This window comes from Nuphar pumila, chromosome 6, assembly GCF_984573655.1.
Source record: "Nuphar pumila chromosome 6, dmNupPumi1.hap1.1, whole genome shotgun sequence".
Lineage (NCBI taxonomy): Eukaryota > Viridiplantae > Streptophyta > Magnoliopsida > Nymphaeales > Nymphaeaceae > Nuphar > Nuphar pumila.
The window spans coordinates 2207917-2233600 of record NC_143254.1 but is presented as its reverse complement, the minus strand read 5'-3'; the positions used below and the strand labels follow the sequence as shown (position 1 = coordinate 2233600).

General features: G+C 37.4%; 2 protein-coding genes across 4 annotated transcripts in view; one reads left to right on the top strand and one right to left on the bottom strand.

Annotated features, from left to right (window-relative positions):
• Positions 1-1199: 1199 nt before the first annotated feature.
• LOC149833649 (syntaxin-73-like) lies at positions 1200-20795 on the bottom strand. 3 transcript variants are annotated; one of them, XM_090009794.1, is made up of 9 exons: positions 20634-20795; positions 20413-20502; positions 19285-19347; positions 19115-19184; positions 9647-9794; positions 3309-3377; positions 3195-3224; positions 3021-3083; positions 1200-1468 (listed from the first exon to the last, which is right to left on the bottom strand). In XM_090009794.1, the coding sequence occupies exons 5-9, from the start codon at positions 9680-9682 to the stop codon at positions 1316-1318; spliced, it is 351 nt and encodes a 116-aa protein (XP_089865920.1). In that variant the 5' UTR covers positions 9683-9794; positions 19115-19184; positions 19285-19347; positions 20413-20502; positions 20634-20795; the 3' UTR covers positions 1200-1315. The 3 variants fall into 3 exon arrangements, 2 of the variants coding, with proteins under 2 accessions (XP_089865920.1, XP_089865921.1); XR_016432465.1 differs by lacking the exon at positions 1200-1468 and adding an exon at positions 9286-9355 and having other exon boundaries at positions 3072-3083; positions 20413-20795; XM_090009795.1 differs by lacking the exons at positions 19115-19184; positions 19285-19347; positions 20413-20502; positions 20634-20795 and adding an exon at positions 10169-10196.
• Positions 20796-22851: 2056 nt separating this feature from the next.
• LOC149833647 (phospholipase D zeta 1-like) overlaps positions 22852-25684 on the top strand; it is a 155388-nt gene continuing 152555 nt past the window's right edge. Inside the window, exon 1 of the mRNA XM_090009189.1 lies at positions 22852-22989. Within this exon, the coding sequence (XP_089865315.1) occupies positions 22852-22989 (138 nt within the window). The remainder of the gene's footprint in view (positions 22990-25684) is intronic.

Genomic DNA, 25684 nt, shown 5'->3' with positions numbered 1-25684 from the left:
GGGTATGCACGCGAATTTCCCATTTTCTGACGTGAATCTGTGATTTTCCTGCAGAGTGTGCAGTCTCTGTTCTATGCACACTGCATTTACGCAACAACTTTGCATGAGCAATTCCCCAAATCCACTCATGCGGTCGAGCCATAATTTGACCAAAAGCTAGATCGATTTGTGTACTTTCAAGTAGACCAGGGTGTGTCCAACAAATTCCAGTGATTTGGCCATCATTTTTGCATTCTCCGGCGAAGTATCTGGTTCAACCTGCAAAGTATGTGGCTGATCAAACAACTAACTTGCCAAACATATTTCTAAGATTTGGCTCGTGCGTTTGAGCCTATTTTTGGACTGGAGCTTCTACTAAATACCAGCTATCAGAAGCACCCCCTCACCCGGTCCTGTGCCAAGGCAATTTGGTTATTTGAACTGAGTTTTGTACAGCCAATAGTTTGAATTTGTTCATTTTGATGTACCATGTTCTGTATTGGTTGTGTATCCAATTCCCTGCATCTTTGTACACTTGGCCATTAATGGGCTAATTTGAGTTCGTATTGGCTTGTAAAGTCTAAATCCTTTGTGCTCAAAAGCACTAAGAGCAACAGAAATAGGAGAAAGAATAGGTTAGGGAGCTAGGCCTTCAAGGGGTGTACAACTTGCCTTTAAAAAAAAATGGGTGTACAACTTGGCTCAACTTGATGCTGGTGCGAAGACTTCTACTTGTGCTTCCGATTTGGACGATCCTACCACCTAGTGCTACTGATCAGATCAAACAAGAAGGCATGATGCGTAGAAGCCTCGCATGTGACAGCGTAGTGAGTAACTCAACTATCGAACTTGGAACAGGGTCCACATTCACCAATGGGGTCCACATTCACCATGGGCACAAATCTGTAGTTCCAATGCCTTTGAGCTTCACGGGGTCGTATTTGAATCACTAACCCAGCAAAAATTAGAGAGGCAAGAATCACAAGATATCCATCACAGGAAGTTCCAACCACCAATTTTTTTTGTGTCCCATTACAGATCTGGGGGAATTAAGGCCACCTCCTTTTACAACAGTTACACAACCACCTTATCAGTGGGTATCGAACTTGCAACGTCCCATCACATTTTGACAAGCACTAAATACTCCTACCAAACAAGCGGAACCCCTGGCCTTATTCTATGGTGACAATGGCGTTGCCATCATCTTGACAATAATTCTGAAACTCCATGCTCATATATACTGCTAATTTGCTCAACATGTCAACAATGAATTCAATAGAAAAAAATCAATACATGAAAACCAAGGCACATTCATATCCAACAGTCCAACAAATGGCTAGCAACCAAGTCGTGACCAAATTTTACAGATGTAGAATAACTGTGAAATCAATTCGATGTGAACATCAAGCACAACGTACAAAATACAAAACACAATATAGACAACTAGGAATGACCATGTTGAGCATCCACCATCACATTCTTTAGCACACTGCACCCAAGAAACCATCTTAGTACAACTTATCAAACAAACACATAACACCATCTCAATGCAAGTGAAATACTAATAAGGCTAGCTCAGTCAATCCTCTAAGTACAGAAACATCTCATAAAGATAACAGCAGTACAACAGCCTTTATCATGTTGCTGCTGCTGTTGTCAGTCACAATAATAATAACTATTATAATCACTACCATCATCATCATCACTAACTCAAAAAATTCAACCCAAAAAAAAGGAGAGGGAGAAGATCTGGGGACAGTAAATTGCAGAGCACGGACCCCCTCCCAACTGGAGCCATCATGTAACTCCACATTCAGAAAGCTTAAACAGGAGGCCGCAATACACACAAGTTCACTAATATTTAGTGTTTCAACTTTACATACCTTTACATGCAACAATTGCTTGCAATGCAAGGACATGAGTATGCATCTATTGCCATGTAAGTTATAGGGGAGAGATGATTATAAAAAAAAAGTAATACAGGAGAGAATTTGTTAAAAACAGTTTTCAGCACATCTGCAATGCTTATGGAGGAAACAATAGAATTTGATCTTCCAAGAACCAAAATGAACAAGAATTGTGCCTTTCATTTGGGTGATTACTTGTATAGACAAGCAGTGGAGAATCTGGTGGCATGCTGTTACTCTATATTCATCTACTTGCATTTCAAAGAAATGCATGAGCAACCTTGTCATCTCCTTAATCAACTACTGTCAATTCCTAAGATTTTAAAAAGAATTAAGAACTTCAGAATCTGCAATAAATATGGGATATATGTGCATGGATTGCAACATTTTCTGCCTTAGTAACAGCTACTAGTAAAATCCCCTCATTTTCTTAAGTTTCATCCAAAGCATATCGTACTGTAACCAAAGAAATGAGATGAGCAAGATTAAAAGATTTACGGCTCATTTGTTTCACAGGAAAACACCCATTTCCCATGGGAAGGGGTATTTTCCTACAGGATGTGAAACAAAAACACCCTGCACAAAAATGGGTGGCCCACGTGGCAGTGCAGTGGACCCCCATGATTCCACGGTGGGGAGGTAGCCTTTTTGTAAAGCCCTTTCCCATGGGAAAAGGCTCACTGGGAAAGCTTCAGGCTGTGTGCCTTTTCCCACAGGAGTTCTTTTCCTACCCAGCGGCTGAAACAGACGGGCCTTTAGACTTCAACGATGAAGGTTCATCAATCTTTCACACAGAAGTTAAATACATAAAAGGACCATGCTTTTTGCTCCCACTGACCAAAAATGGCTATGCCAGGATGCAACATGCCAAAAATTAATTTTCTTTCTATTAAGATTATTCCAATAAAAGATGTGAAAATTAGAAACTTGTACAAGTATGCAGCAATTCCCAGAATAATGAATAAAAGGATAATATCAATACAGAAATTCTGACTGGATCTCAGCTGCAACAATGGTTAAATACACATTGCATTAGAAAATTAACAAGCAATGGTTAAATATGTATTCTATTAGAAATTAATAAGCTCATTTGATAAAATAAAATCTAAACATTATTTCATTTCCACTAGTTACCTGGGTGACAGTCTCCTTCAGTCTAACATTCGTATTCTTAAGATCTGATGTTGCCTTGTCAACCTATAATTGCATAGAAAAATTTTAACTTAACCACCCATAACAAAACTTCAAAAGAACAAACAAACATATAGTGAAATATCTTTTCTTTCTGGAACAAGAATATAATAGTACCTTTGTGTCAATCTCATCAATTAGAGGGACCTGTATGGTAATTAGAAAGCTCAGAAATCCAGTAATTTATCCACATTAAGCAGCACAAATGTTAAAAAAACAACAATATTGTACCTCATTCATATCATGTGCCATGTTCTTCAGTGTATCCAATCCTTCTGCAATAACATCCAAACCTTGATCCTGCATGTAGAAAAAACAGGATTACTAGAACAGAAAAGATAGTTATATCTTTCACTTTCTCCGAAAGTATAAAATACTTCAGCAAATAATGAATTTACTTAAAGGCATGCTATAACAGTCAACAGGCAAAATTATTTTCCATGTGACACAAATTACACATATAGGCATGGAAGACAGATTTTTAGACAACACTGACATATTTCAGGTGCCACAAGCCAGTGATGGTCTGAAACATAGACAGAACTTACAGAAACAGTTTGAGACAGTAGAAAAGGAGAGCAAATGATTTTAACCATCAGTAAAGCAACTTCCAAATCTAGACGTTCCATGAGCAAAATAATTTTTGGTTAATCTCTTACAAATTCTTCATTTTTTACTTTTTCATTTGATGAGATTCCTATCTGGCAATTTATATCTTGGCATTCTGCACATTTGACAAAAAGATTTCTTATTTGTACTATTATTTCTATTTTGACAATTTTTATCTTTGACACATAATGGCTATTATGTTTCCATTTGGCTCCAAAGCTTAGATGCAGAACATTATGAGAGAAAGCTTGAAATATTTTACTTTGACATCTATACATACATTCTTTGAGAAAATTCAACACATAACTATATATAGCATATCTTTTGTATGTAAGGCGGATCTAGCAGAAGCAAACAAGGTTCATGATTTGCATTTTGAGAGCCATATTTCTGGTAGAAAAGCTGCCCCATGCCTCTCAGGCCATGGGTGACAAGATTGCCATATTTGTCTGCTTTGACCCCAAGACTTGATGAACAACAGTATGTTAGAGTCCTAATCTTGTCAAGTATAATAGTTTACTTTATATATATATATATAAAATTCCGAAACACTTATCATTTTGTAGAATCTCCAGTTCCTCAAAAAGGTTGTTCCTTCTTTAAAATACCAATTCACTATTCGATGAGATAATGGATTCTGGCAGAAGTTACGCCACATCAGTAAGATGCTGTCTTAGATGGAAGTAAGCAGTCATTTTACGTGGGAATAGTTGTCTGCTTTTGGAATAACCAACTATCATGTGCTGACGATGAGAAGCTCTATCCCAGTCAAAAGGGAGCTAGATGCTCGGCTCATCACAAAGAAAGCAAAAAAACAAAACGTTTCAATAAAACAAAGGTTGAAGCGAAGCAAAGTAGCTGAACTAGCAAGTACCAGCAATCTCCTTACAGTGGTGGTGACGGAAATGTTTTTGAATGAATCATGCATATCTCAGATATCTATGAATAACCTTCATTTTTCATCACTATCCATTGCTTTTCAATAATGAAAGGTGTCTAATAACCTAATTGAGGATGCCGGAAATAACTCCTATCCTAGGTCAATTAAGGAACAAATTATGGAACCTCATGAATAAGGAGATGCCATTTCTCTTCAGTCATCCGTAGAAGCAGGAGGCTGCTCTCACTAACCTGCCTCCCTGAAAACCTGTTACAGTTCTGAATTAGAGGAAGCAAGAAATACCCTATTCTGTTCAAGCTACTTAGGTAAGAATAGTTCCTTCTATTGCAGTTCAAGTAGCAGTATATGTTATTTCTCTCAACTCCTGATACAATGTTGTCTGATTGGCATATCCTTCTAGATGATTGGCTTCCTTTTCTTCCTTATCAGAGAGGGCCCCACTGGGCAGCAGACCTTCACAGCTATGTCTCACGAGGGCTGCCGTTTCTCCAGCTTTATTAAAGTGGAAGCAGCCTTTTATTCCTTATTTTCGTTTCAGGTGAGAAACTTTAGTAAATATTTAGTAATAATGAAGGTACAGAACTATTCCTTGAAAATCATAGACACGAGTTGTATCGACTCAATCTAATGAGGAGGTAGACACGTTCAGCATGGTTTGATTGCTAAGGGGCCTTGGGTCATATTTTTCTGATGTAAAAACATGATTTTTGTGTCATGAAGTTTTGGTATACAGTGAGCCATTTATTTCTGAAGCCCTTAGAAAACATACTTACATGTCGCAATCACATTATTCAAAACCCATTTCCTACTAAAGAAACCATATAGATCACATATATAGGGTCCGACCAACAAAAAATAAAAAATTTATGAAAAAAAAAGCATTTTATGCTCAATGGTTTTGTACCTTCTTTAGCACCATGCATATATACATATATTAGTAATAATAGGGTGCTCCCGGAGCACCTACTCCCACCTAATAGAAGCTTTAGATTTTCAAATTTCATGAACTTTTTTTGTTGATCAGACCTTATAGATATGATCTATAAGCATTATTTAGTAGAAAACAAGTTTTGGATCATGTGATTATAGCATACATATAGGTTTTTTAAAACCTTTAAAAATCAATAGCTCACAATATATCAAAATTTCATGACTTAAAAAATGCTACTTTTATGTCCAAAAAACATGATTCCTATCAAAATAAACTATGTTGACATCCATAAGGTCTGATTGAAAAGATACAACCTACAACTATGATTTCTAGTATGTGGGAGTAGGTGCTACTGGAGCACCAGAGCATTACTATATATATATATATATATATATATATATATATATATATATATATATATATATATATGGGTTTATATTTGGTGCAATCGATTGTACCTACAATCTAGTTTGAATCTCACAATGCAAGTTGTTTTGACACAATCTAACCTCATAGACGTGTTCAGCATGCTCAATTTAGTAGGAATCAACTCTTGGATCATGTTTTTTCGATGAAAAAATATGTTTTTATGAGTAAAAAAAAATTGATGCCTTCATAGCCATTGATTTTTGGATCGCCGGAAAAACCTGTATACAGGTCAGATTCCGATGATCCAAAACCCGGTTGCCACTAAACAAAACATGTAGATCACACCTATGGTGTTAGATGTGTGAAAAAAACCAAACAAGGGGGTTCTGCCCCATTTGCTACAAATGACTGTAGCAAATCTTTATATATATATATATATATATATATATATATATATATATATATATATATATATATATATATATATATATGGGAAAGTATTTGGTACCCTCATGGGTAGGGATGGCAGTGGATCGGGGGGGGGACAAGGTCTCCACCCCTGCCCTGTTTCAAAATCTGAACCTTCATCCCCGCCTCCATCCCCGCACGGGGATGGATTTTAACCTCCACCCCCGGTCCAAACGGGGGTGAGGCGGGGAGGAGCCCCGTTTCCCCTCGGTCTATAGTCATTCCTTAAAGGATTGGGGACGAGGCGGGGATTGAGACGGGGACCGGGCGGGGGAAAGCGTAAGTCCATCCCCGCCTCCATCCCCGCACGGGGATAGATTTTAACCTTCATCCCCGCCTCCATCCCCGTTTCATGCCCTTCATCCCCGGTCCAAACGGGGTAGGCGGGGCAGGGCCCCGTTGTCCCCCGGTCCACTGCCATCCCTACTCATGGGTAAGGAACCTCTTAGTTGGAACTCATAGTGAGAGCTTGTTTTAATCAAATCTAATCCCATGGGTGTATTCAGCATGGTCAAATAGTAGGAATCAACTTTTGGATTTATTTTTTAAGCTAAAAATACGATTTATGAGTGTTGAAAATTTGGTACATTGTAGGCCATTGATTTTTTAACCTCTGTAAAATCTTACATAACATTAGAATAACACTATCCAAACACCGATTTCTACTAAGTACTAACCCAAACATGTAGATCACATCTGGTGGGTCAGATGTGCAAAAAACATTAAAAATTTAAAAATATATAATTTTTTATTAGAGGGTTCCTTAGCATGTGTAGACTAAAATTCAGTGATAATGAAGGTATGAAACTATTGAGCTGGAACTCATAGGTGGAATTTACATAGACTTAAACTGACCACGTAGATGTGTTCATCATGGTTTGTTTGCTAAGAATCAAACAATACCAATGCAGCCAATGGTTGAACATGATGGCAATAGGAGATAAGTCAAATATGGCTGTTATGAAGGAAAGCGTAGAGGAAGGAGGGAGAGCCAGATGATGAGAGGATGATGTAGAGAGTAATCAATGCAACATGCTCTCTCTCTCTCTCTCTCTCTCTCTCTCTCTCTCTCTCTCTCTCTCATTATACCTGTCATAGACTATGCAAAACCTATCATTCTCAAAACACAGCAGCATTCTCACAGCTAATTTTAATTTTTGCAATACTAGCATTCTCGCAATGCCTACATGCAGCCAGCATTCTAAAGATGACAATAAAGGCATCACATGATGCCATTATTCAGCCTTAGTTATATTGATGAATGAATGATTTTGATGTAAAAAATACTTATATACTACTTGGTTGAAAGAAATCAAACGGGGAGAAAGAAGATCAATGGTAGCAACGTGGTATTTCTTCATGAAGCTCCATCAATGACTGTTTGACCTTATGTTGAATCTTCTAGAACAGAGGAATAAAAAATAACCCCTCAGTCAGTAGGTTGATGCAGCCTATCCAATCCCAAGGTGAAAAGAAAACCTGTGGAGTCAAGTGTAGACCACTTGACAGACTAAGAAAGAAGATTTTCTATTGGAAACGGAAACCGATCACGGACTTGTAGGGTTTGAAAGATTTGTCGAAGGTTAACTATCAATGGTACGTTTGTCCGGCCCCCTCTCCCCGACCCCTGTATGTAGAGGCCTCTATAAACCACTACAAAATCAAGAGGGTCATGATAGACACTGGTATCAATGTTTCAATCTATGTCACACGGACACTTCATTTTGCCCTTTGTACCTGTGTCGACACGCGTGTCCCCGTGTCAACACCTGGGCACGCCATTTTACCCTTCTTACATACAAGTTTGTATTCAATTTATAATTTATAATTATATATTCAGTTTATAACTTTATATTTTCAGTATATAATATATATTTTAGATATAGCATATATATTTAGATTATATTCAGTTTATTTTGTATTTATGTGATATTTAATATATATAGCCGTGTCCCTGTACCACATTTTTTGGAATTGTTGTGGCATACCCTCCGTACCCGTACCCGCACCCAGGTGACATAGGTTCCAATGAGTCATAGCCCAGAGTTAAACTGTAGAAATTCAATGGTGATGGAAGCCCTTTAAGGGTTCTCAGTTACCTGAGGAGACATTCTTCAAAGGGAAAGCAAAGGAGGTGACCCATGCATAGTTGAAGCCAAACCCTTCTGGAGTGACGTTAGAGTTATTTACGATGCAGAGGGAATTGTTTTCATCATGAATCGTGAAAAGATTTGGATCAATATTTTCAAGTGTTATAGAACTCACAGGGGCAGTTGATGTTTATTGCTATGTGGCATTCTGGCTTCCCTTCAATCGTATTGCCAATCTTCAGTTGGGTAATCTCGAATGTGGAAAGAAGGGGTTTGCTTCTAAATGGGGAGAGAGAGAGAGAGAAAGAGAGGTCACCAGCTATCATGAGAATTTGATCTATGGTAGCAGCAAAATGTGTCCTATGTCTATGATTAAGCAAAGTGAAAACTCCAAGCCATCATATTTGATACAATTCGAAAACAGTTTACTAGTATGAACCAAGATTTTCATATATTTTTTATTAAATTTCACCACAATGATGTGATCAAGACAGTTGGTTTTATAGAAATAGACTCTTGGATCATCCAATTCCGATGTATAAGGATCTTTTAAGGGTTGAAAATCAACAACTTGGAATTTCTATAAATATTCAACATTTCTTGATCCATAGATCCAACAATCGATTTCCAGCAAACGGACCACGCCGAATGCATCCGCAGGGTTAGATTTGCGAAAAAAAGCTATGAAAATCTAGATTCATACCCGCAAACATATTTGGTTGGTAAACATATTTCAGTTATATATATATATATATATATATATATATATATATATATATATATATATATATATATAAAGTTTTGTTTATTTATTTGGGGCTTGGCAGAGGCAGACCCTACCTGTTAATTGAAGTGCGAGAAGGATAACTATACATCACTGAACCTACTTATCCCACTTGTTACCAATCACCTACACCCAGAAAAAGAAGATAAAGAATCAACACGAACTCACTGAAAACCATATCAGAACATTCAAAAGTACTGACCAAGAAAACACTAAATTCTCAACAAAAGAATCCCAAAATGGTACAATCAATCATCACATCCTCGTTTGAGAGAGAGAGAGAGAAGAAGAACGGGGGAAAAGCAAACAAAGATCAATCCATCTTCCCATTTCCCCGAATTAAGGTTACCCTAGCAATAGATTCAAAAGGACAAGCCAAAACCAATATCGATCGTCATACAGAGAGAGAGAGAGTACCTTCCCGCAGGTGAAGCATCGAACGGGAATGATCATCTTGCCCAAATCCTCTCTCTCTCTCTCTCCGGCCCGAGGAACCTTCGAGGTTTGCCGCTTGCATATGTATACAAACCCTTACATCTGCGCCCATCTACAAAATGGAACGGGCCTACATCCAAAGATAATGTCAGTCTTTGATCCGCTATAAACCAGGAAAACTCTGTTAAAGATGTCTTTTTCAATAAATAAAAAATTGTCTTTTTCCAAATGCAAGCAAAAACCTATGTTATTTTGAGAGAAACGTTTAAAACACAAACAAAAAATCTTTTGGAAATGCTTTTCGAGAAACGCTAATGTAGATCTAATTTTATCGGATATGTTCAATCTTGGATCCAAATCCTGTAGTTCCCTGACTTGATTTTCAAGGTAAATTTTCATAACATAAAAATCAAATTAAACCGTATATATCTATCTTTTTTTAATGCAAACATTTTTAATCGTGTATTCATTTTTAGTTTTGACATTTCACGTATTGCTACTAACCTGCAATGTGTAAACTGTGGCATGATTCTGTTCGATTCAGGTCTGGCCAATTTTTTCTACATAAGAGTTACTAGAAACATAACTAAAGGAAGTGTTGAATTTGACAGAGACCCAATCCACAATTCTAGGTCCGGTTTCAGTTGGCTGGGTGTGAACCCAGAAAAGGCCATGATTTTGGCATGAAACATGATTGGATCATATCAAGATTGTTTTTTTTTAATTTATAACCTGAAGAAACCACACCTGGCACACAGAGCTGCGCGAGATTGGATCCATGATTTACCTATAGAAGCAATCTATTTCAAGATCTGATGCAACCTCGAAACTGGAGATTGCAGAAAATAGCTAAATTACAATCACTGTACCGAGCCACGTTAGGAAGATAAGAAATTCAATGGAAAATAGCAATTAAACTTAAGAAGTTCAAGAAAAATAACATGAGTTTAACCACCAATAAGCCTCCTGATATATGTTCTCCGGTAATTGAAATTTGTTTACCAACCAAATATATTTGATGGTATGAACCAACATTTTTATAGGTTATTTTTATTTTTGAAAATTTCACAGTACAGATGTGATATGATTGGTTTTATAGAAATAAACTCTTGGATCTTTTAATTATGATGTATAAAAAGTATCTTTTAAGGGTTGAAACTCAATGACTTAGAATTTTCATAAATATTCAAGCATAAAAAAACACATTTGTTATTCAGATTACGATGATCCAACAGTTGATTTTTAGCAGATGGACTATGCCGAATGCATATGTAAATTTGCAAAAAAACCTAAGGTCCATATATACAAGACATTGGGTTCAATATTAGAAAGTCAACTCCATCCACCAATTTCTTCCTCCCATTTTTTCAATCTTTTAGGTGCTTCTGCAGTGATGAGATTTGAGGTCTTCAAGGAAACGGCATATAAGAATCGTACTTTATACAGACTCCTTAAAGATTCTTGCATCTAATCCAATAATGCGAATTTTTCCTTTTTGTTTTTTATTTTTGATATGCAAGCTAAAGGATAACCCCATGAGATTCGAATCCAGAACCATTCAGTTATAATAGTGCAACCTAACCATCCAGCTATCTCATTCGACCTCAATGATGCAAATCTCAGTATTCCCTCTTTTCTGACATGCTTGTGAAACATAAACAACTTTGAATTGATTAACTGAACCAATATTAAATACAATGGAAAGAAGACACCTTGAAGCTCATCAAAGAAACATTTCACCCATTTCGTTTAGGACCCTTGAGCTTCAACTGCACAAAATCAGATCTTGTTTTCACTTGTTTCTTTATAGAAATATCTTTCCCCAGCTTTCCAAAATCTCCCCCCCCCCCTAACTCCTAATTGCTTGGAAAGACTCCATGATAGCACCCATAATCTGAAAAAAACAGCCAGGTACCACCCCTTAGTAGGGTATTTGGAACTTATTCACTCCCATGTTCAGGATCAAAAGAGATGAAGGCGGTAGACAATGAGGATGATAAAAATTTGGCCGTCCATGGCACTCCCTTCTTTAGTTATATTCTCTCTCCCTTCTCTGTCGAAAAAAAAAAAAACTCTGTCGAAAAAGATATCAATATGGTGCAGACTAGTCCACTTCTTGCAAGCTTAGTCCTTGAGCAACAAGAGGTCCATGAATGTGTGACCGACATCATGTGTATGAACTCTTCTGCTTTTGTCAAACGCCCAGTCCTTCCCAAGATATCAACCACACAGGCATAGTGATCCAAACCAGGCTCAATGCCATAGTCTAGCAACATGCTGTTAAAGCACTTGTAGCCTTCCATTACATAGCCTGAATGACCAAAAGCAGATAGCACAGACACAAATGTGATGTGATTCGGCTGAGGGCCCCCAGACTCTTGAAGCTTGGCAAAAAGTCTCAGAGAAGAACTACCATCACCATGCATCCCATATGCCGAAAACATAGAGTTCCATGAGCTCAGATCCTTTTCTGGCATTTCTGCAAAAACCTGTTCAGCAAGATCAATTCTACCAGACATTGCATGCATATCCAACAAGGAATTCTGTACAAAGATATCTGAGTCAATCCCTGATCTTATTATGAACCCATGAAGAATTTCACCATACTGCAAAGAGCCGAGCTGAATGCAGGCTTGGAATGCACTCAGCATTGTAACAGCGTCAATTTCTATATCACCACATTGGCAATTCATCTCACAGAGAAGCCACAGAGCTTCACATAAATAGTTATTCCAAACATAGCCTTCGATTATGGTGTTCCATGAGATATTGTCTCTTCTGCACATCTTATTGAAAACCAGACAGGCGGAGTGAACCTGCTTGCACTTAGGATACATATTCATGAGTGAATTCTCAATTACAGTGCAGGGAAGGAAACCATGTTTAACTAGGTAACCATGTATTGCCGGGCCCTGTTTAAGAGAGCCCTCATGGGCACAACCCTGAACTAGGATTGCCATGATTTCCTGGCTCAAATTTTCCCCAGCAATATGGGATTGGATGAAAATTTCCAGGGCTCTTTTGATAGAACCAGTATGCACATAGCCCGTGATTATTGCACCCCATGACTCAATACTTCTCTTCAACAACTCATCAAAAACATGATATGCAACATCCATTGATCCACTTCTAGCATACATCTGTATGAGAGAAACTGCAACAATAGTATCAGTTCTCATCTCCATTTTCATTACAAGACCATGAACTGACCTGCAAACTGCTGGTGCATTCAGATGACTACAACCGTGAATTAGACTGTCAAGAGTGATTGCAGTTGGCATCACATGGTCATTTTGCATCTTATGAAACAAGATCAATGCTCTGTCAATAAGGTTATGGGATACTAACCCCGTGATAACGGATGTCCATGAAATGGCATCTCTGCAATTCATTCTGTCTAGAATCTTCTCAGCAGCACTGATGGCTCCAGTCTTTAAATAATTATCAATTAGAGAATTTAACAAAAAATCATCTACTAAAAAACCATTCCTCAAGATATAAGCATGCACCATCATCACCATCTGCAAATGTTGTCTTTCTGTGCATGCTCGAAGCAGAGCTTGTTGAACGCAAGAATGTATAACTCAATATGCAATCAATACTGGGAGAATGAACTTTCTTCTTTAATCAACTGAAACAGCTATATTAATAGCTTTACAAAGCAACAGAAAATAGAAAAAACAGCCCACGTTTAACAACTTCTAAAAAACGTGGTAATCAGATAAGTCAAACAAACAACAAACTCCTAAACAATAGGACTTATTAACGAACTAAAAACTAATACTTTTAACACCCTCCCTTAAACTAAATGCTAGCAGCATCAGTTTACACTTGAGTCTGAACAAACCCCCAAAAGCCCACGCATCTTCAGAAAAACATCAAGCTTTAGAGGTTTGGTCTTGATCTTGTGTATGAATATGAGCCATCTTCACAACTCCTTCATTTGAAAGCTCTCGAAGACAGTGAAAGAGGACATCTATATGCTTACTGCGACCATGCATCACTGGATTCTTAGAGAGCTGAAATGTTGAACTGTTATCACAAAAAAATTGTTGTAGGATCAAGTTGAGCATGACCTAATTGCTTCAAAATCCTTCTTATCCACACTGTTTGGCAAGCACATGAAGTAGCAGCAACAAATTCGGCTTCGGTAGTAGATAAAATCACCACGGGTTGTTTTCTTGAAGACCATGAAAGTTGAAACAACTCTTGTACTCAACTTAAACACATATCCTGAAGTGCTCTTCCTGTCTTCTATATCACCAGCATAATCACAAAATGTAAAAGCACTCAACTCTTTATTTTCTCCCTTCCTATAGAACAATCCAAAGTTGATAGTACCCTTCAAATACCTCAGTACCCTCCTTGTTGCCTTTAGATGAGATTATGTTGGATTCGCCATGTATCTGCTGACGAGACTAACCACGAACATTATATCCGATCGTGTAGCACTTAAGTACATCAATCTTCCCACCATTTGTTTATAAAGTGTGCTATCTATCTTCAAACCATTCAAATCTTTCACAAGCTTTGTACCAGGAACAATAGGGTTGTGAACTGGATTGCATTCACTCATTCTGAACCCCTCTAACACCTCCTGTGCATACTTCTTTTGGCCAATAAAGATTCCATCTAAACTTTGCATTACTTCAATACCAAGAAAATACCTCATTTTTCCAAGATCAATCATATCAAATTCATCCATCATAGATTGCTTAAACTTAGCAAACATATGTTCATCATTACCAGTGAAAATTAGATCTTAACATAAAGACACACAATTAAAATCTTACCTCGATCTTCTATCTTGATAAACAAAGTGTGTTCATAAGGACATTTTTCGAACCCTTACTTCACAAAATAAGACTCTATGCGACTGTACCAAGCTCTAGGAGCTTGCTTTAGTCCATATAAAGCCTTCTTTAGTTTGTATACCTTATGCTCATTGTCTTTCTGTTCATACCCTGCTGGCTGCTCAACATAGACCTCTTTACTTAGATCTCCATGTAAAAATGCTGACTTTACATCTAGTTGATAGATGGTTCATTCTTTCTGTGCTGCAAGAGAAATAACCAATCTAATTGTATCAAGCCGAGCCACAGGTGCAAATACTTCAGCATAATCGACTCCATGTTGTTGTGCATATCCCTTTGCCACATGACGAGCCTTGTACTTGTCCACCTCTCCATTCTCCTTGAGCTTTGTCTTAAAGATCCACTTAACTCCGATTGTCTTTCCTCCCGCAGGTAGTTCTGTCAATTCCCAAGTATCATTTCTTTCAATGGCTTTTATTTCTGCATCCATAGCTTTCCTCCATTTAGAGCTTTTTGCAGCTTCTGTGTAATTGAAAGGATCACCTCCTGCAAACAAGGCTAGATATGTTGTATCTTCTTCTTCAGAAAGACCTTCACCACTCACATAACCATCCATCCATCCTGGTGGCCTTCAAATTCTTCTCTCGTCATCAGTAGATGAGTGTTCTTCTGCTGACTCACATGAATCACCATTGTATACTTCATCCTCCGAGCCTTCACCTTCACTGTGAGCATCATCATCCCATTCCAGATCAACCGCAACTTCTTCTTGACGAGTCTTATTCCAATCCCAGCCACCATCTTCCTCAAACTTCACATCTCTACTTACGATTATCTTCTGTGAAACTGGATCATAGAGTCTATATGCCTTTGACTCCTCACTAACTCCAAGTAATACACACTTCAAGCTTTTATCCTCTTGTTATCTGGAACATGAACGTGTGCAATGCATCCAAAAAATCTGAAGTGTGAAACTGATGGTTTATATCCGCTCCAAGCTTCTTCTGGAGTAATATTCTTCACGGCTAGAGTAGGACTTCTATTGAGGATATGAACAATCCAGTTTACTGCTTCTGGCCAGAAAGTTTTTGGTATCTTCTTCTCTGTCAGCATGCATCGAACCATATTCATAATGGTCATGTTCTTCCTTTCCGCAACACCATTTTGTTGCAGAGTGTAGGCCGCTGTTAGTTGCCTTCGAATGCCATTCTCACTACAAAAGCTAGTGAATTCTTTGGATGTGAATTCACCACTGCAATCAGTTTTCAGGCCCATTAAGTACACACTTGTTTCTTTCTCAACAATACTCTTGAACCTTTTAAAGTCAATGAATGCTTCAGATTTTTCAGCCAAGAAGAAAATCCAAGTTTTTCGACTAAAATCATCAATGAAGGTGATCAAATACCTCTTTTTGTTGTTGGAGATAGGCGTGATCGGTCCACATATGTCAGCATGCACTAGTTGAAGAATTTGAGATGCTCTCCACGTGCTTTCTTTAGGAAAAGGATCTCTTTGGTGTTTCCCTATTAAACAACCTTCACATATTTTTGTGGGAGTTTTGAGTTTCGGCAATCCTTGCACCATGTCCTTCTCCTGGAATGTCTTTAGTCCTCCATAACTTAGATGCCCGTATCGACAATGCCATAGCCTTGCAGGATCTTTTGTAATAGCTTTGAAACAGACTTGTTCCTTCGAAAGAGACTGAACAAGTAGAGTGAACATTATGTTTGATGTCATTGAAGTTTCTATGATCAATCCTCTGTCAGGATGATAAATCCTACACCCTCCTCGTTTTATAAGAATTGCAAGACCTCTTTCTTGCAGTTGTCCGATGCTCAACAAATTGTTCTTCAGGGTTAGTACATAAAATACCTTTGTGATTACTTGCACAATCCCCTTCACTTGAAACTTCACATTTCTTTTGCCCATCACAACCATGTTTGAGTTGTTGCCCAGCTTCACAGTTTGACTAAACTTCTCATCAATGGTTGAGAAAAGTTCTCTCTTCCCACACATGTGGTTGCTGCATCCGGAGTCAAGAAACCAAATCTCCTCCTTTTCACTTCTTTCTCATCTATATAAGCCATTAACAACATCTCTTCATTGGCTTCTGCGTAATTTGCTTTTGTTTCCTTCTACTTAGGACACTCATACTGGTAATGTCCTAATCCATGGCAGTTGTAGCATTCCACAGTGGATCTATCATAGCCTTGTCAACCTCTTCCTCTACCTCGTCCTCCAAAGCCACCATGTCCTCCTCCTCTACTGCCAAAGCTTTCATCATGCGTGACTTTCAGTGCTTGTTCTTCCTCAGAAGCATGGTCATTCATGTGTTGCTCATGCACTAAGAGACTACTTTGTAACTCATCAATGGACAAAAAATCTAGATCATTTGACTCTTCAATCGAGCAAACTACGTAGTCGAACTTAGAAGTCATGGATCTTAAGATCTTTTTTATAATATCAATGTCTGTCATCTTCTCACCATGGATTCTCTTCTTGTTCGCTATTATGAGAGCACGAGCAAAGTAGTCAGTCACAGATTCTCCCGTCTTCATGTGAAGAACCTCCCATTCCTTGCGAAGAGCTTGCAACTGTGCACGATTCACTCGCGTTGTTCCTTGGTACTTCTGCTTCAAGGAGTCCCAAATATCCTTGGATGAGTCTTTCTTCAGAATGGTCTCTAGAGTTGGGCGATCTATGGCTTGGAAGAGATAGTTTTTAGCCTTCAAATCCTTCAGTTTAAGATTTTCAAATTCTTTCTTTTGTTCTTCTGAGAGAACCACTCCTTCTATTGCTGCAGGAATCACTTGTTCCACCAAACTCCAATATTCTTTTGATCTGAATTATTCTGGACTGGACTATATATCTGGAAAAGGATTGTGTCTTACTGATTGAGCGTAAGTAATTCACCCATCAACTTCTTAATGTTGGATCCATTTTTATCTTTGTCGTAGCATGTGGCACTGTATATAAAGCTTTTTGGATGCCTATAGACCGTATTCAATGCAATATTTTTAAGATGTGTATATTTCTTAGTAACAGCTCGATTCTGACCATGGTTGTAATTCTGATTAATCCCGTTAGATGCTTTATATAGTTGTCATCTCTGTGAGGAGACTTTAATTGGTGCAACACTAAGGTTCACTATACCTATTTCTTTTGTTTTCCTTTATTCCGGATCAGTCCATGTTATGGAAACTTATCATCATATTAACCAATCTTAATGCTCTCTCTCCCTCTCTGGTATATGGGGAAAATCCTTTGAAAGCCCGATAAGACAGGTCAGCTACCTAAAAGTGGTAGCTGCTAACCATTTTTCTACCCGGGCTTTCGAAGGGGTTTCACGACAAGAAAAATGTGGATTAGCGACGGATGCTATCCGACGCTAATCCGTCGCGAATCCGTCGTTGAACTGTTTAGTGATGGATAGCGTCCGTTGCAATTCCTTGGTCGCTAATTAGTGACAGAACTGATCTATCGCTACTTTCATCGCTAATTTGCGACGGATTAGCGAATGCCATAATCTGCCGCGAGTCTGTCGCTCAATGAGCACGAATTTGGTTTTGCAACAAATACATATCCATCAATATTTTACCGATGGATTACATTTCGTCGCAAAAAACAAATATTAGCGTTGGATAATATCCGTCGCAAAATTTTGAAAAAAATTAAAGCAATTTTGATTAAAATATAAATATCGAGAAAAAAAATCTCGTTATACAATTTATCGAGAAAAAATCCTTACCATAGATTGATCAATTTCAGAAGTGGCCAATGAGACCACTCCAGCAAGTGCAGAAAATGCGATCCCTATGGATATGACAAAAGAATATGAGCAAAGCTAGCGGAGGCAAGTCATACCACAAAGCATAAAGTAAGTCTGACCATGGCCATTATGCAAAAGGAGAATTAACAGAAGACAAACGAATAAGAATTAAATGCCTAAAATTAAAAGCTTTCTACTGACACGGAATGGTACTCTACAATTTCTGCAATCCCTTAAAACAATGGTACTCTCACCTTGCTCATAACTTGCACCGACATGTATTCAGTATGTTTTGCCAATAATTTTTTAAAGGAAAAATTTTTGGATGTCAAAGACCATTCATGCACTCAGCACTTATAAATGGTATATGAAACATGAAACTAAAAGTGTTGAAAATTTGTTATGGAATCACAACCTTCAGCAGGAGAGTGGATCAATACCATGGAAGAGAGAATGACCAAAGGTAAAAGTGTAAGTTCACATATAAATAACAAGATAATTTGAAGATGGCAAGTTAGTTTTCTGTGGAGCTAGCCTTCTGTTTGTCACCCGGTTCAAGGATGTTTGTAGCTTTCTTGTTTATCTATAAAGTACAAAGATAAAATTAATATTGTCGATATCAATAATTTATGTTTTCCTCATTAGTTTAAACATCCCTATCATACATCATTGGGAACAAATAACAGGGTCATGTGCAAGAGCTTTTACTTGGGTTCTAGTTCTAAACATAGTACACCAACTTTCTCGTAACAGCAAAGCTGTTTAGCTAGAATAAAGAATATACAAAGTAATAGATTGAACAATACTTTCTTACTGCCAAGAATCAATCCTGAAATTTTTGCATGATAATTAGGGATTGAGACAGACCTGCAGCATAGGTACTTGATTCAGCACCATTGGAATTGTATCGCCACCTCCCATCACTTTGACTAAGAGACTGCCAATACAGTGAATTATCAATAGTAGAAGGAAAACAGTCAAAAAAGGAATGTTTAAGACATACCACCACATTATAATAAAAACCATGAAAACATTACCTTAATCGAGTGGAAAATACCATTGGCATCTGCAAGAATGCTACTACTCTCATGACCCTGCTCCTGCAAGTAAAATGAACGCCGTCAAATAAAATACCAATAGTAGACACAGAATGTCTGGAAATGCATCCACAAAGACAGAGAACCTACAAACCAAGCAAGAACAGGTGTTGGACAAATTGGAAAAACAAGCAGTCATGGATGACTGCACATGCAAAATTTCCTAGAAAATAAATAATCTTTGCTAAATAGTTTTCCTTAGCAAATACTAGATGGTTTCAATCAAACCAAAATGTATTATTCTATGATATAAACAACTTCCAGTAGCATTTGACCACAAACATTAGAATTTTAACAACTTTTTCCTTACATACAACCTTAAAATCTAAAAGAAAAAACAAAAAACAAACTATCAGTAATTCAATCAGGACAAAAAATCTGGATACATGGATCAAATAAAGACAACTTAAAATGAATTATTGAGGCAAGATCAGGTTTTGAAAAAAAAAAAGAGAAAAAAAGTAAAGACATACATTGTCACATTACTAATTTTTATCAGGATACCTTCTCATAATTTATAATTTTATAACACATGATCTTATGCATGAAACACACAACAATTCATTTGACATGGGAGAAAAGGACAAGTGAAAAGGGAAGCATGAAATCTTACATGCTCCTGATCTTTTTAATTAAAATAGGAATAAAAAAAGGACCAAAGTCAAGAAGTCAATCAACTCTCAACTCAACAACTGTGTTACATAGGTATGGTTATGGGACAAAGGGCAAAACACGGGACTTTCTAAAAGTGTAGATAAAGGGGTGTGTGTGTGTAGGGAACAAAGTGTATGACACTAGATTTTCTAGACCAGGATATATATATTCAGAATACTAGTTAAAATGATATCTGCCAACATCGGATTACCTGTCAAATCTAGACACAAACATTACATACTATTTCCCTCAAAAAATGTTTCACTTTTAAAATGCAGATAAATATACTAAATTTTGCATGAAATGACAGGATATGCCTACTGTTATCCACTACATAGTGTGATGTATGTGCAGATAATATCTACACCAAAATAAACCAAGTGAAGAACGCATCACTTGAAGAAAAGAAATTACCTTGATAGAAACCAAGCTTCCAATTGAATAGTAGTAGTCAGACAGTGAACTTGAATCTTTCACAATGGTTTGAAGCTTCAAACTGACATCCTTTACAGTTATATGATAAATATCATAAAAGTATTCAATAAACATTGAAGGTGAAGGAAACCATAGAAATGACAAGCAACAAAATACAGTATGCACTTCCAGACCAGCAAAAGTAAAGGCTGTCAAAGTACCTCCAGAAGTGTGGCATCTATTTGACATTGTACAGTAGTATTGATTTTAAGAGCATAGAAAAGCTCATCTGTTTTAGCAGATGATGGATTAAGAGATCCTGATGAAAGCTGACAGGAGGCCCGCTTTATTTCAGCATTTGGTTCTATGCCAGAAATCTGAAATGTTCTTAATGCCTCATATGTTTCCTGTAAACTGAGACAAAATATACAAAATTGACCTGTTAAAAGTACTTCTAGAAATAATATATATATATATATATATATATATATATATACACACTACAATTCTGCATAAAAGGATCACTTTTCAATCTTATCCATTAAATGCTGTAACAACAAATGGGCAAGAGTGCGATTACAACCTTTGTAACCATGTAATAGAGAAAACCAACAGTTGAGATCTCTTAACGAACATACATAGGTTAAAATAAGGATGCCACAATTAACACTGCAGCATAGTGCAAGATTTCCAGGATCAATCTTGTCAACAGTCACATGTATTAGTCTCAACAATATCTTGGTGAGGTAACTCTCATGATATTAAAGAATTCTCCATAAATCTTAGAAAAAAAACAAGTTGGCAATTAAAATTCTGAAAAGATAAAAATAATACCAAAAAAAATAAAAGAACCGGCTTCAGTAGTATTACTTCAAATAGATGAAAAAAAAAACTAAAGGGTTTTAGAATACAAAATTATATCAAAAAAGACTGAAAAGAAGGTGATAAGATGAATTATTTATTTTGATATTTTGAAAAGATCATGGAACTTTACCTTTTAAATTGGAATTTGAATATTGCTATCATGATATATTCAAAACATCAGTGGTATTTGTGACATTGCTTTTGTCTTATATTGGTTCACCACCTTGGTTTAAAAGATAAAGATGAAGGGGGATCTTCTTCGTGTAATATAATGATACGTATGGTGATGATGCAACAACTTAGATGTCAAATGTTGAAACCCCATATGAGGATTGAGTTGGATAACTTTAGCAGCTTCCACTTCTTACTTGTTTTGGTTTCTTATTGCCATATTGTCCTTTTCTCTTCTTTATTTGGTTTGATTACATACTATATTTGATCATCCTGAGTATGATATGCTTTTACCTTAAAACTAAGGAGGCTTCTTATATGTTATTCTCATATATCTATCCTTGTTAGGCTCATGGTTTGTGGTTGGATAGAATGAGAGAAGCATCACAAAATAATAAAACAACACCGTTACTTCAATGATCTATCATGAATTCCTTAGTAGTTTCCCTAACTTAAAAACATGTAAAAGTAGTTTGCATCGAATTCCTTATGTTCTCCTTAAGATTTCAAAGCAATACCCATCATGATGTCATCAACCATACAACTTAGTGTATCCATAATTAGCCAAACAAAAGAACTAAGATACACAAAAGAAGAGGCGAACACGAAAGATGAGGACCCCTACCCAGATCCCAGACTTGGAACTTAATGTTGTTGTACTGCACGGTCGCCACATTGAAGCCAATGGCTGAATCACAATTCAAGACCAAAACAAACCGTGAAAAACGCAAAAAGAAAAAAATATGCAAAAAACACCATAGACGGGAAAATTAAGAAAAACAGATGCCCACTTCTCATAAAACCAAACAAGAATAACAAAAACAGAACTTTACTTGGAATGGTGGACACCACTTCTCCCATCTGCAACCGATCTGAACAGAAAGAAACCAAAAGTCACAATTCACCACAAATAATCACAACCATAACTACCACCAAAAAGAAACGAACCAATCAAAACGCCAGAAAGATTGAAATCGTACAGAGGATCGTCGTCTTCCTGGCATTGTCAAGACCCAAAACGAGGATCCTGGCCGCCCTGTTGCCGAAGAGGGAGGCAAAGAGCCTAGACAAAACAATACACATCTTCGGAAGCTCAACACATGCAATTCCCTACTCAGGTGGAACTCCAGATTTCTAGGAGACGGCCTCAACTGGAAGAAATCCGGTGGAACTCCGATGAAGGAGGGAGGAGAGTGGCTGACGGCAGTCTGGTGGTTACTGTTGCCTGTAGAGAAGAACCGCTGTGGTGGATCGTGCAGAGGGTGGCGAAGAAGGGGGCGTCCGACAGTGGTTGGGGCTCCCGGCGGCATGGTAGCAGCATCGAGTCGCAGTAGGGGTTGGTTGGCCTCTGATCGGCGCCTGAATAGGGAAGAGCGGGGGAAATAGGAGGAGGACGTCACGGCGATGACAGTCGCGCTGGTCTTCGGCAAGCGCCCAAATGGACACTTCACGGTGGTGGCTCACTCGGCTTCCGGCGTCGGCAGTGGAGGGTTTCAAGAGAGAGGGGGTCGCCAGAATGGCGTGGCGACTATGCACCCGTGGGTGCTCGGACGAAACACATGAGAAAGAAAGGAAGACGGGAAAAGAAGAAGGGAAGGGAAAGGAGAGAAGAAGGAGGGGAACACAAGAGTCGGCCGGCGGGGGTCGGCGACGACGTGGCTCAGACCTGTCAGCGGACGAGGAAGAGAAAGGAGAAGAAGAAGGAACAAAAATATTCTCTCTTAAACACCGCCACAAATTAGGCAGTAGGAACGAAAATTCAATCACTCATTCACGGCGAAGTTGAGACAGATTTTTTCATCGCTAATTCTTCAGCTAATTTCAATTTTAAGCTAATCGGTCACAAATTTACGATAAAAATAATTTAACATAAATTTTTCTTGTAATATTTTTCATGTATTTTTTAAATCTAACCGTTCAGATGCATTCTACATGCTTGATTGTATAGGAATCAACTCTTGAATCATCCTATTCCAATACGCAGGTTTTTATAAGGTTTAAAAATCGACAGTTTAAGATTTTTCCAAAATATTCAAGGCTTAAAAACCTATGTTTTTTATCAAAAAAAATCAAGTGTTGTTTCTTAGTAAAACAATTGTGCGTATGGTCAAATCTAATTATACATGGGGAAAACCCTTCAAAATCCCAGTTAGCATGGCGATTAGCTAGAAAAATGGTTATAAGCTACCACCTTCTCTCTATATGAGGTTGTAGTTGCTAACCACTTTTCTAGCTAACCTTTGTGCTAACTGGGCTTTCAAAGGGTTTTTCATGTTTCCCTTAAATCTCAGTGTACATTTCCATTCTACATGCTTGATTTTGTAGAAATCAATACTTGGATCATCCAATTCCGATACATAGACAGGGTTTTATAAAGTTTAAAAATTTGACTATCTAAGATTTTCCTAAATATTCAAGGCTTTAAAAATCATGTTTTTCATTAAAAAACATTATCCAAGTGTCGTTTCCTAGTAAAACAGCTTTGCGAACACATCTGTACGGCATGATCCAAGTGTCATTTCCTAGTAAAACGTCTGTGTCGAACACATATGTATGGTTAGATTTAAGTACTACATGGGAAAAACCCTTTGAAAGCTCAGTTAGCAAAGCGAGTTAGCTAAAAAAGTGGTTAGCAGCTACCACCTTCATAGCTGCTAACCGCTTTTCTAGCTAATCGGGATTTAGAAAGATTTTTTCATGCTTTCCTTAAATCTGACTGCTTGATTTTTATAGGAATTGACTCTTGGATCATCCGATTTTGATACCCAAATTAGATTTTATAAGGTTTAAAAAATCAACATTCCAAGTTTTTTATAAATATTCAAGGCTTGAAAATTTATATTTTTCATCAAACAAACATGATCCAAGTGTTGTTTCCAAGTAAAATGATCGTGTCGAACACATCTGCATGGCCAAATTTAAGTAATATATGGGGAAAACCCTTCGAAATCTCCATTAGCATGGGCAGTTAGCTAGAAAAAAAGTTAGCACTGCTAACTGCCATGACAACTTGCTAACTGCCATGACAACTGGGACTTCGAAGGGTTTTTACATGTTTTCCTTAAAACTGACTGTACAGATGCGTTCTACATGCTTGATTTTAAATTGATTCTTTGATCATCTGATTCTCATACATAGGTAGGTTTTTATAAGGTTTAAAAAACGGACGCTCTAAGATTTTCCTAAATATTCAAGGCTTAACAAATCATGATTTTCATAAAAAAACATGATCCAAGTTTCGTTTCCTAGTAAAATGATCATGCCAAACACATTTGTATGTTCAGATTTAATTATACATAGGAAAACCCTTTCAAAACCTAGTTAGCATGGCGGTTAGCATTGTGAACCACTTTTCTAGCTAACTGGGGTTTCGAAGGATTTTCTCATGTTTTCCTTAAATCTGACTATGTATGCATTGTGCATGCTTGATTTTACAAGTGTTGACACTTGGATAATGTTTTTTAATGAAAAACGTGAATTTTTAAGCCATGAATATTTTGGAAAATCTTAGATCGGTGATTTTTTAAACTTTATAAAACCCTCGGAATCAGATCATCCAAGCATCGACTCCTACAAAATCAAGCATGTAGAATGCAAATGTACAGTGAGATTTAAGGAAAACATGAAAACCCTTTGAAAACCCAGTTAGCACAAAGGTTAGCTAGAAAAGTGGTTAGCAGCTACCACCTCATATAAAAAGAAGGTGGTAGCTGATAACCATTTTTCTAGCTAATGGCCATGCTAACTGGGATTTTGAAGGGTTTTCCCCACGCATTAATTAAATCTGACCATACAAATGTGTTTGACACAGTCGTTTTACTAGGAAACAATACTTGGATCATTTTTTTTTTATAAAAAAACATGATTTTTTAAGCCTTGAATATTTAGAAAAAAACTTAGACTGCCGATTTTTAAACCTTATAAAAACCTACCTGCGTATTGGGATCGGATGATCCAAAAGTTGATTCCTATACAATCAAGCATGTAGAATGCATCTGTACGGTCAGATTTAAAGAAAACATGGAAAACCCCTTCGAAAGCCCGGGTAGGAAAATGGTTAACAGCTACCACCTTTAGGTAGCTGACCTGTCTTACCGGGCTTTCAAAGGGTTTTCCCCATATACCAGAGAGGGAGAGAGAGCATTAAGATTGGTTAATATGATGATAAGCTTCCATAACATGGACTGATCCGGAATGAAGGGAAACAAAAGAAATAGGTATAGTGAACCTTAGTGTT